The sequence below is a fragment of the Eutrigla gurnardus genome, assembly GCF_963514095.1.
Source record: "Eutrigla gurnardus genome assembly, chromosome: 13".
In the NCBI taxonomy this organism is placed as follows: domain Eukaryota; kingdom Metazoa; phylum Chordata; class Actinopteri; order Perciformes; family Triglidae; genus Eutrigla; species Eutrigla gurnardus.
The window spans coordinates 5,690,346-5,702,585 of NC_139936.1; the positions used below are offsets into that span (position 1 = coordinate 5,690,346).

At 46.0% G+C, this 12,240-nt stretch overlaps 2 protein-coding genes across 2 annotated transcripts in view; both read left to right on the plus strand.

The window, feature by feature from the left end:
* The window catches only part of mctp1a (multiple C2 domains, transmembrane 1a), a 455,748-nt gene that overhangs the window by 289,533 nt on the left and 153,975 nt on the right, over positions 1 to 12,240 (plus strand). The window lies entirely within an intron of this gene.
* The window catches only part of arb2a (ARB2 cotranscriptional regulator A), a 140,740-nt gene that overhangs the window by 45,105 nt on the left and 83,395 nt on the right, over positions 1 to 12,240 (plus strand). Inside the window, exon 7 of the mRNA XM_084025765.1 lies at positions 8,913 to 9,131. Coding sequence (XP_083881891.1) covers positions 8,913 to 9,131 — 219 coding nt within the window. The remainder of the gene's footprint in view (positions 1 to 8,912; positions 9,132 to 12,240) is intronic.

The window sequence follows — 12,240 nt, forward strand, 5'->3', positions numbered from 1 at the left end:
GGTAAATTGCTTTTCAGCCGTTTTTGAAGGCTACATCGGGTTAATAGGAAAATGTCTATTGCTCCATGCATGGTTTCCCTAGTTGCCACAGCATGGATTTCTGCACGTGTATTTGGCCGTATGGTGAGAGGATGAAGGGGATTCCAACATACATGCGTAGCTCCATGTGTGTGCTATGAAGCATAAAGCCAGCCATGTGGTAATGACACTATGGAAAATGTGCTGGAGCACAGGGACGTACGTACACGCGTACGTACGCACACACGCGCGGACACACTATATTCCCCGACACCTCTTTTCTAGGTTACATCCTGTGAAAATAAGCAGAGTAAATGGCAGGACGGAGCGGCCATCGTGTTTACCCTTCACACTTCAAACACAGCTTGTGATTGGCTGTGGCGACCTCCCCTGACTCATGGACCTGTGGTGCAGCTCCACTTAGAGAGAGGTCAGACTCTTGGACTGTCTGTCTGTGTGTGTGTGTGTGTGTGTGTGTGTGTGTGTGTGTGTGTGTGTGTGTGTGTGTGTGTGTGTGTGTGTGTGTGTGTGTGTGTGTGTGTGTGTGTGTGTGTGTGTGTGTGTGTGTGTGTCTGATTTATTGTAGCCCGTTACACTCTCACGGTGTGCAATACCACAGCAAGTGGAAATGAATATTTTACACATATAAGATGGCAAATTTCATCTCATGAAAGGTCACACTTAACATGAAATACACACACACACACACACACACACACACACCTCGCATAGCAACAGTCGGCGGCGGCGACAGGACCACCAGCTCTCCTCTGTGGCTCTGCCTCCTAGGTCACAATAACAGGGCAGGGGTGAAGGGAATCCTCTTTGACCTTTGACCCACGGGGGTCACAGTGGTCCTGTGATGTTCAGTAAGATTAATACCCCGGGCGCAACTGCATGGTGTCATTATTCACAAGCACAGTGTCATTTATCGGTGGATGATACAACACACCTACACATTTGTCATCACGGCAGAGCAGTCAAAATCTCGAAAAAAAAAAATATATATATATAAAAATGTGCATGGTTTGGCACATAATGCAACAATTATACTGTCATTTCTTTGTGGTCCACCATGACATACACACACATGCACTGTGCTGAGGTCTGTGCATAGGCATGCATATGTTCATGTGTCTAAAATGTTTAGATCCGTCCTGCCGCTGACCCCCGACCAGCTCAGTCTGTACATATGGCCATGCGTCTCGCGCCCACTGCGTGTGTGTTCATGTGTGTTAAGGCCCTAACTACCTGTCCAGATGGTGAAGGGGTAACATTCGTCGACGGCGCTCTTTAAGAATTTCACATGGCGGCCACTTCGGTCGAACTGAACTCACTTATTTCGTCGTCGTGATAAACAGCGATGGATATTTAATTGCAAAAGCTCCGATGCCTTATTTTTATCCAGTTTTTAAATGAGATTTTGAAAAGCAGATACTTCTTTACACCCATCATCATTTTAATCATCATCTTCATTTCCTTCCTTCCGAGGCCCGTTGAACTCAGGTTCTGCCTTCCCTCCTTCCTTCCGTGCACACTTATTAGTGGCCTTCAGGACAGGGTTGCTCCTGGGATGCTTCCACTCCTCCCGCCTCCCCTCTTTTTTTTTTTTTTTTTTTGTAGCTTCTCCGTCTCCCCCTCTCTGCTCACCTCTCTCCCTGATTTATACATTAAATAGTTAGGCAGGAGGGTATGGAGGCACCTATCATTCCATGATCTATATCTCTCTGTGCCCTCATTAAAAATACATGTGTATGCTTAGGGGAGACAATATAGAATATATAAATCAAAATGCTAACGGCATCAGAATAAGGCTCCTGTATTTATTTCCCCATAGCTTTCCCTCTGTGGGAAGAGGACTCTTCCTGCTTACTGTATTTCCTTTTTGCTGTGTATGTGGCAAGCGTGTGTTTGATACTCTAATATTAAAAGTGTCCTGGAATTTTTTGTTAATTTATTATGCAAGTGATGAATGCTGGCAGCGACACGGCCTATTATAACATTTCAGTTGTTAAAAGATTTGAATATTGGATGAGACGTCTCTAACATATCGGTAATGCTGAGTTTACACTCACGAATGACATACTGGTGTTCTGTAAAAGGAAAAAAAAAAAAAAGGTGACAAATGACTTGTGTAACATTTACTTGCACAATCGATAGCTCTGACAATTTCCACCTGGACGGTGATTAATGCTACATCCACCCCCAATCTAACAACCTCAGCCACAGCCCCGCACCTCCCTCCGTGTGTGTCGTGCTGAGAGCAGATGAAGCAGGCCTCCGAACTGTGTGTGTGTGTGTGTGTGTGTCACACTGTCTGTCCACACACTCCTGATGTTCATGCGTCGAGTGGCCGAAAACAAACTCCCAGATTCACAGGCGTCGGGCGGTAAATAATTGAGGCGTAAACTGGCTTTGGCATCGCGAGCGAGCGAGTTACTCAACGGTGTCTGTGCGAGAGTCTTAATGTCTATCCTTTCACCAAGGTGCTGAAAATAGACAGGTCGGGAGGAGCGAGACAGGAAGAGAGCAATAGAAAGTGAAACGGAGAGAAAGAAATGTAAATGCGAGCATGAAAAGAAGCTGAGGCATCAGGGATCTGAAGCTGTGCTATTCTCTCCACTTCCTCCACCCCACTGCTTCACTTTGAACTCATTTATAAATATTCAGCTCCACATATAAACAATATCCAAATGAGCGCAGACATCCATGCCAAGGTTAAAAACTCCGCTGCTTATTTCAGACAAAACGACTTGACTAGCTCAAAAGGTTAGCCTCTGGTTCTGACCCGAACTACTTGTGCTCATTAAGATCAAGAAAAGAGATAATCATTACCACCGAGTCTTATTTACTTTGACCAAATTAGTGCACGACGACGAAGAAGAAAAAAAAAAAAAACAGCAGCAGTCTTTGAACTTGGAAGTGAAAAAGTTGAATTTGGAGAAACGTAATTAAATGTGTGCTCTTTCTAAGAGGAGAAACCCAGCGCGGTGGGCAATTTGTTTGAAATGAACTGAGGGGGCAGATGGGGAGACGGAGCTCCGGTTTGTTTTACTTTTCCTGTGTAAACATTTGCGTTGGCTGTTCAATTGATTGCTTAAACATACATTTGGATGCTGGGGTTAAGCCCGACGATCCCAAAAAAAATACAAGATGAGCTCACGTATCCCATATGTATGTATCGCAATTCATGCCTCCTAATTTCGGTGTCATTTAGGCCCATTATGTTGTTATCAATCCTTCCATTTTGCTTCCTTTTTCCCTTTAAAGACGCCGTACGATAACACTATTTAGTAACATTTCGGTCGTCTCTGCGAGTGCTCGCGTGGCCCCTGGGTATTGCTGGTTATCAAGAGGATGATTGATTTTGTGCTGACAGGCTGATGACAATCCCGTCTCATCCGCTCTCACATCACCCCCTAAGATCCACACATGTCTTTTCATGGCCCCGGCGGTACAGTACGTGTCCTCGCACCCCTCCGATCGCTCTGACACAGCCGTGTGTTTGGTTTCGCCCGGGTATGGGGGGTCTCAATGTTAAAATGAGGAAAAAGGGGGCACCGTGACTTAATCTGACGTTACTGTGCGATCTGTGTGGTATCTCAGCCTCCGGGAGAGAGGGGGAGTGGGGGGAAAAAAGAGAGAGAAGAGGGGGATCGGATGGATAAAGGGGCCCTGCGTGCAAAAAAAAAAAAAAAATCTCACGTAGAGACGGAGACAGACAAGGTCACACAGAGCAGGGTGGCCCTGACAGACAGGGAGAGGGAGAGCGTACAGTATTTACCTTCCCCTCTCAGCTCCTTCATGCCTCTCTGATGAGGCTTTTTTCTCCCCCCTGGAAAGAGTTTGTACTTATATTTGATGTAATTTCAGCCACGAGAAAATGAAAACCAAATTGTGACGCCGGGCGCTTAATTTCCAACTTGGCTTTTCTTCTCCGATCGGCCATTGTGCCTCGTTCAGATCTCAAACCAGACTGTAGCCTGCAGACATTCCTCCTCCTCCTCCTCCTCCGCCTCCTCCTCCTCCTCTTATTGGGTACGCCACGCAGGGTGACCCTTTCCCCCTTGTCAGTCAAGCCGGAGCAGCGAATCGGGAGCTGCGTATCGCTCAAACAAGGAAGTGGAGCGGCGACTGTTGGAGAAAAAGGGAGCGCCGTTTGCTCCAATCAGCCTGACAGAAAACTAATAAAGTACCCAAGATATTTCAACGTGTGGACGGCCACGCCGATGCATAAACGCACTAAAATACAAGAGCATTTATACGCTCGCATACGGCAAAACGTCCACAATTCACGCAACCATAGCATCCCCTCTCTTCCCTGCATGCACCCGTGACCGCTATCAGCCGTGCTTTGTACCTGTCAAGTGCTGTCCTTCTCCCTGTGCCCAAAGCCCTGCTCGCTACATGAGAGCTCTCACATCAAAGCTTCGCTGAGCTCCACACGCACAGATGAAACACCCTCTCACTCCGGCCGCCTCGCTCCCCGCTCCCGCACATTAGACACATTTCATTTCATTACAACGCCACTGGAAAAAAAAAATAGAGGTGCTGCTGTCTTAAAGGGATATCTTATTTACTCTCCCTCGCCTGTGTACTCACTACACACACACACACAGCATCCGCTTTCCTTTCAAATAATGCGCCTGGAAGGGGAAAATAATTGATATTATACCATCACAAGTTGTAGTGGACAAGCGGCATCTAATTTGACCGTAAAGAGGGCGCGTCATTGTCATCAAGGAGGACTGGCCGTGTTGTTACGGCAGCACAGTGTGGCTCCAGTTATGTCATCGTGAATCACAAATGATGCTTAATATCGGCATATTTATTCAGGTTTGTTTTGATGATTTTCAATGTATTTTTTCTTGAGAAAATCTCCCCCCATGCTGCATGTGAGGCGACATGGGAGGAGGAGGAGGAGGAGGAGGAGGAGGAAGGGTTTCATCACGACGATGAGGCGAGCGCCGGTTTCCTTAGCAGCCGCAGCCTTTGTTGTGCTATCTGGTGCGGGACAGGCTGACAAAGGAGCGCTAAGGAGCGTCCGGAGCGGGGTGATGAGGGGTCGGAGTACCCCCACCCTCCACCCCCTTTCCCCCCGAGAGGGGTCGGGGCGACCCTCTTGACCGCTGGCCCCGGGGCAGGGGCTCAGTGTGGTGGTGGCACAGGGGCACCCACAGGGCATGGGAAGAGACTTAGCCTGCACACTGCAGCAGAAAGACAAGACTGACCCAACGCTCGAGGACCTTGTGTGTGTGTGTGTGTGTGTGTGTGTGTTTCATTCGACGGTGTGTGTGTGTGTGTGTGTGTGGGACAAAGGCAAAGTGACCCGATGTTAACTATGTGTGAGGGAGAGATTTAGCGGTATAAAAAGCAGGGTGACCCACGGTTTGCAGTGTGCATTTGTGTAAGATTCACACTTTGACAGCACATCACAACACAAAGATCAGATTTAGCAGGTGTATCCAGTGTGTGTGTGTGTGTGTGTGTGTGTGTGTGTGTGTGTGTGTGTGTGTGTGTGTGACTGTGTGTGTGTGTGTGTGTGTGTGTGTGTGTGTGTGTGTGTGGGAGAGACTTAACAGTTAGCCAGAACACACAAAGACCAAATGACCTAACTCCACAAGGGTGTATAGGGAGATGTATGGAGAGATTTAGCTGTCACCAAACAACGCAGACAGACTGGGATGATGAACATTAGCTCTGTGGGAGAAATGAGTTCTGTGGGATTTGGGGTAAGCGTTTACATTGTGCTCTTTGATGTGTGATTTTATTCTTCTAAAACATATATTTTTTAGTAATAATAACAATACATTTTATTTATAGTGTCCTTTTCATCCGAATATCTCAAAGGGCTACAGGTCGACGTACAATTAGACAATCATATTCGTTTTTTTTGTCATACGAAATACGATTTAAATTAAAGACAATAGCTCGAGTGTGATTATCCGCACCAGTCTGAGTGTTGTATGTTCGGTTGATGGAGAGAAGAATGAGAGGTGGAAGTGCACGGACAGGGTGAGCACTCCCAGTGTTCAAATAAATGATGGTTTCCGACACGGAGGTGAACTCGGCTGGTCCTTCTCCTCCAGACTAAACACGCCGATGTCCTTCTGGGTGACTGGGCGTCTGAAAGGGTTAGCCCCCGGTTAGGTGTGTTAGGCCACTCAGGGGTAGCATGAGGATGTTAGAGGGACCCGGGGCCACGCGAGGTGACACTGGTAAGGCCAAAGGGAAGGGTTATTGACCAGTAAGGGGATCGGTGTAAGAGCTCTGATGACTCAACATGTTTGTAGGCCATTCGGGGTTAGCATCAGGACACGTGGGCCAGTGTTGCTAAACCGGTAACTTTTGGCCTCGTGAACCGGGATTAGGGGAAAAGCATACAAAGTGATGGGAGGAGGCTTCAACTGTTTTCTTACATCTGTCTGTTTCAATGTCATAGTATTTTCATATATGTGTTATTTATCAGTATTAAATGCGATCTTTTGATTGATTTTTTATGATGTCGCTGCCATAGGCTGGCCTGGTCTTGTCAGTTATTTTACCAGGCTGCCACCAGTGGGCAGTGGCACAAAGCTGGTGTGGATCTGGTTAGACTTCCTCTCTATCTCTCTCTCCCACTCTCTCTCTCCCCTATCTGTCTTCGTCTTGTCATCCGTCTATCTATATCTCTCCTCTCTACCTCTCGCTCTTTCTTCCCTCTCTGCGTCCTTCTGTCTCTTCCTCTCCTTTTTTTTCTTTTTCATCCGGCAATCCATCTGTCTGAATGCAAACCTGTGTGTCTGAACTTCTGTGTTTGTGTGCAAATGTCTCTGTGATGTCTGCAGGCGGAGACGCGTCTCCCTAATAGATCCTCATCCATTACCTCTCCCAACTTCACTTTTTTATTCCGTACATACACACACACACACACACACACACACACACACACACACACACACACACACACACACATGCAGACTAATAAAAACCCAAAACATCATCTACCTAGAATTTGTATGCAAACTATAAAGTGCACATGTATTCGTAAATCACTTGCTAAATCACCATTAGACTAGCTGTGCCTCGGAGTAAAACGCAAAACTTCATTCAATCATCATGTAGATTATGCAGCGGGGAATTGTTTAAGGCTGAGATTACAATTTCAAACCACATTTGTTAGACTTTCAGTAAAAGCTAATGCAATAGAGAAATAATTTAAAAACACACACTTTAAATGTAATAATTTGATCATGTCCAATTATCTTTAGCGCTGGAAAGCGATGCCTTGGGTTTATTATCGTCATATCCAGAATAAGTCTTATACGTTGGAAATTTGTCCGGCGAGGGAAAAGGAGAGCCTCGGAAAGTGAGAATCAAACTGATTTTATAATCTTGGATAAGTGAGAGTGTCATCTCTGCCGTCGTCAACACACGGCAACACACGGCAGGTGCTAAGGGAAGGAGTGTGTGGCAGGTTTGATGTCGACACACAGGAGGGACACACACTCATGCTGCGTCAACGGAAGACAAGCACATTGTGTTAACACTTATTAAGGAAGGGGAGACGTGCCGCCTTGAGGAGACAGAGTGTGTGTGTGTGTGTGTGTGTGTGTGTGTGTGTGTGTGTGTGTGCGTGTGTGTGTGTGTGTGTGTGTGTGTGTGTGTGAAGCTTCCTCTCTTTACTCCCTCTCACATCTCCTAAAAGTCTTTTTGTCAACACCGATGTCTTTCGAACGCCATACTGTGTGTCTTTATGTGTGTGTGTGTGTGTGTGTGTGTGTGTGTGTGTGTCACAATGGGGGTTGTGTGTGAAAAGTGTAACAGGAATCCATCCGTTTCCTGCTTTAGTTTCGGAGTGCTTGGGACAATAAACAGTTAATTAAAATGGCTTCGGAGTTGAAGAAGTCACCAAAGAAAACTTCCTTTTTCTCCACAATACGTTTCCCTTCTCTCACTAGTTCTTATTATAAACACTTGGGCTTCTTTTCTCCTCTTTTTTTTTTTTACTTTTCCTTTCTCGTTTTGGCATTTTGAATCCTGCTCTGATTATCGATTCATTCAAATACAACATGTGGAAACTTTCTCACAGTTTTTGATCCACGGCGCTGAGAAGTTTGAAGTCCTGTCCACACGATGACATGCACACACACACACACACACACACACACACACACACATCCACGTATGCAGTCGCGGCTAACTCTCCCGTTGAGTGATGGTGGGATCGATTGGGTTTGATATTAAGTGACACATGGCCTTTGGAGTCACTAAATGCTACTCACCGACTGCAACCACCGGAGCTGAATTTCAATCCCCCGGTTACTTCTCAGACTCGTCCCCGCAGCGACGCTCCCTCCTCTGTCTTTCTCTGCCGTTTCTTTCAGTCGGGATTTGCGTTATTCCCCCTGTCGTCTCACAATCTGCGCGTTGTGACGGTATTATTTCCTCCTAGATATCCACTGCCGAGCTCTTTCTTCAACACCACGAGCCCCCTTTATTTCTAAGCTTCAATGTAGCAGAGATTATCATGCAGTGTTAGATCAGCTTCCCTTTTAATACATTAGTTAATGTATATAATACATTTTACTTTTAATAAAGCTTATAGGCATTAAAACATATTTTAAGAATTAAAAAGGGGAAAATCTTTGGTACTAATTTAATATACATTTTCTCTCTCTTTCTCACACACATACACATATATATTTTTCATATACTGTAGATATAGAGACCTCTCCCCATAGCTTATCAACCTGGTTCATTCATTTAGTTTTGTTTTGCTGTTATAAGAACATTCTATATGAATACAGTTTGTCATATTTTACTGCTGTCAATTAAATCAATTAATATATAACACCTAATATGAAGAGTTGATACCGTGGCTGTAACACACATGTATTGTTTCCCGGTTCTAGGAGGGCTACGGTGTGATGGTGCTCAACCCCAATGAGAACTACCTGGAGGTGGAGAAGCCGGCCGTGTCCCCCCCGCTGCCCTCTCCCACCGAACCCTCGGATGAACCCGCCGAAAAGAGGGAACGCAAAGACGACAAGGAGGGCAAAAAGAAGAGAGAATTTTACGAGAAGTATCGCAACCCACAGAAGGAGACGGAGACCGAACGGATCCCCATACGGGTAAGTCCGGGAGGGAGGGGAGGGAGGGAGGGAGGAAAAGGAGGGTGGCGGCGTCGGAGGGACAGAAGGATAGATGTTCGTCAAAAGCAGACATGATGGGGGAGGTGGACAGAATGACAGTTTAGGGTCGTGGGAGGAGGCAGCAGAAGAGACATAGGTGAGAAAATGGGAGGGAGGAATTTGGGCAAGTTTGGAAGACACAAAAAGTGGCAAGAAGGTGTGAGGAGGAGGAGGAGGAAGGTGGGAGGCGGAGGAGGAAGGTGGGAGGCGGCTCGGCGAGGAAGCTAGGGAAGGAGACGTTAGGTAACGAGGGATGAAGGGGAGGATGGGAGGCAGAGGGAGAAAGAGAGGCTCTTGTGTGGTCAGCCTGTGTGTGAAGAGGTTGGCCGTGCTCCAGTCGCCTCTCAGTGAGCAAGTGTTAACCACATGGCTACCTCCCTCTCTCCCTCTCTCCCTCTCTTCTGCTCTCTCAGATGGTGGGCCGGTCAGCGTCGCTCTGGCCCTTCACTCTTTGTTGACCACTGGGATTATTATCTCCCCGACGCACACTCTGCAAACACACAACAGCAACATCCTTATCACGCTGACCGTACACCCCGTAATCACACACACACACACACACACACACACACACACACACACACACACACACACACACACACACACACACACACACACACATACACACACTCACACACACACACACACACACATACACACACACACACACACACACACACACACACACACATACACACACACACACACACACACACACACACACACACACACACACACAAGTTCACCTTGCTGTGAAACAAAGGAATCAACCCTTTGAAAAAAAAGTTACGTTGTGAAAATGATGAGAAATTAAATCAATGATTGTAGACTGAGTGAGGATTTCTCCCATCATCTTCATACCAGAAGAGTGTCCTCATCGATTATATGTGTCTTACTCTGGTTGACGGCAGTAGCGTCTCATCAGTGTGTGTGTGTGTGTGTGTGTGTGTGTGTGTGTGTGTGTGTGTGTGTGTGTGTGTGTGTGTGTGTGTGTGTGCGCGTGGGTGTGTATGTGTGAAATACGTCAGTCTCCGGTGTCTGACAGCAGTAAGGACTGCTGTGGGACTAGCGGGCGGTGTGTGAGCTGTCAACACGGACTTCTTTTTTTTTTTTTTTTTTTCACCCCCCCTGGACCTACCTTTACACACACACACACACACACTAATAAGGCATAATTAGCCACACTTCTATCTTCCTCTATCACACTTCTTCACACGTGCGCTGGTTTCCCCCCGACATATAACTTTTGCTTTACACCATGTGACATTAATGTCTTCTGCAAAACGTCCATCATGTTGTTAATGTAGTCAGACTAACTTGCATCTGCTTGTTTTTTATTTTTATTTTAAGCCATAAATTGATATTCAAAAGCCAGTGCTTATTGCATGTATGCATGCATTTAATTTTGAAAAGTGTCACTTGAATTATTACTTATTATATAAAGGATACACAGGGTCGCCCATAAAGTTGGAATAATTTGCAAATGCCTTGTCTTTTATAGCACCGAACAAATGTTGTGTATGAATTAATTTCACTCGGGTAATTGGGACACATAATGTAATCATTGCACCTGGTCAAAAGTGATTACTGATGCATTTAAATAGGAATAAACAGAGAAAAAAATAATGTTTGTATGTACTTTATTGGCAACAATGTATATATAATTTTATATAATTTTCTCCATATACATACATCTATATCTTCCCTCCTCTTTACCTTATATCTATAACTCAGTCAGCAGTGTGAGCTCGTTAACATAGTCCCAACCAAGGTTCCCCTATCCTACGAGCATGCAATATTATTCATATCTTGATATTGGCCTCAGCTCGCTTTCCCCCGTGCCTGCATAATGCATGTTGGACAGGGTCAGATGCATTGAGACAAGTGCGCGGCATGCAGCGGTGCTGTGCCTTTTTTGGAGACGGCAGTGTCTCAGAAAACACTGTGCAGTTAAACAGTCGTTGCCTTTTCCTCCGCGAGGTGGAAGTCAGGCCAGACATCCTAATGAGGAACTGAAGAAGTCGCCACACCAGGCCGGTGTCATCTCGAGCCACTTGTCTGTTTAATATAAGTTAGCAGCACATTGGTAATTGATTAAACAAGCAAATGCCGGTGCAGAGCTGTGGCATTTTTGAACAGAGAGATGGAATAAAAAAAAAAAAAAAAGCTTTCTCCGTCCGTCTTTTCAGACCAGCTAATACAAAATGATCCTCATTAAGCAGAAAAGCGGGGGTCATGTAGAAGGTTTAGATTTTCCAGCCAAATACACTTGTCCTTAGATGCAGGGATTGCGAGACTCGGGATAAAGATTAATGAGTGAGCAGGTTGGGTCTCTGTTGTTGCCCCTTGAATTTTGACCTTTGACCCCCGAAGTCAGCAGGATGTTCGTGTGTATGACCTCGCCTCTATCGTCCACGCCTCCTCCCCGCACTGCTTTACTCTCCGCTGCTCAGCCTCTGTCCGCCTCGGAGTAAGCTGTCACACACACACACACACACACACACACACACACACACATGCACGCACATAAAACACACACGCTGTTATGCAAAGGCTCACACATACCGACGGACAAAGGGGTAAAGGAGGTGGAAAAAGGAACTAAGGTTTTGATGTGTGTGCGTGTGTTTGTGTGTGTGTGTGTGTGTGTGTGTGTGTGTGTGTGTGTGTGTGTGTGTGCACGTGTGCATGCACGTCTATATCCTTCTCCTTCACCTCTGTGAGTCGGGGTGGGTGGTGGATCAGATCAAACCTCTTTAGCATGGCTGTTTTCATCTTTTACAACAGCACCCACCCAAGACCCTCACACACACACACACACACACACACACACACACACACACACACACTGTTTTTTTCTTATTCTATACACCTCACACTCTAACTCCCGCTGAGCTGCCAGACCACCTGCACACAGCCATTCAGGAACACACACACTCAAACATATACCCTCATTCCTCATTATATAATAATATCCACCATTACACAAAAATACCATAAACCGTGCTGGAATTACCACCTGTGTTGTTCTGTATTTAAACCTATGAGA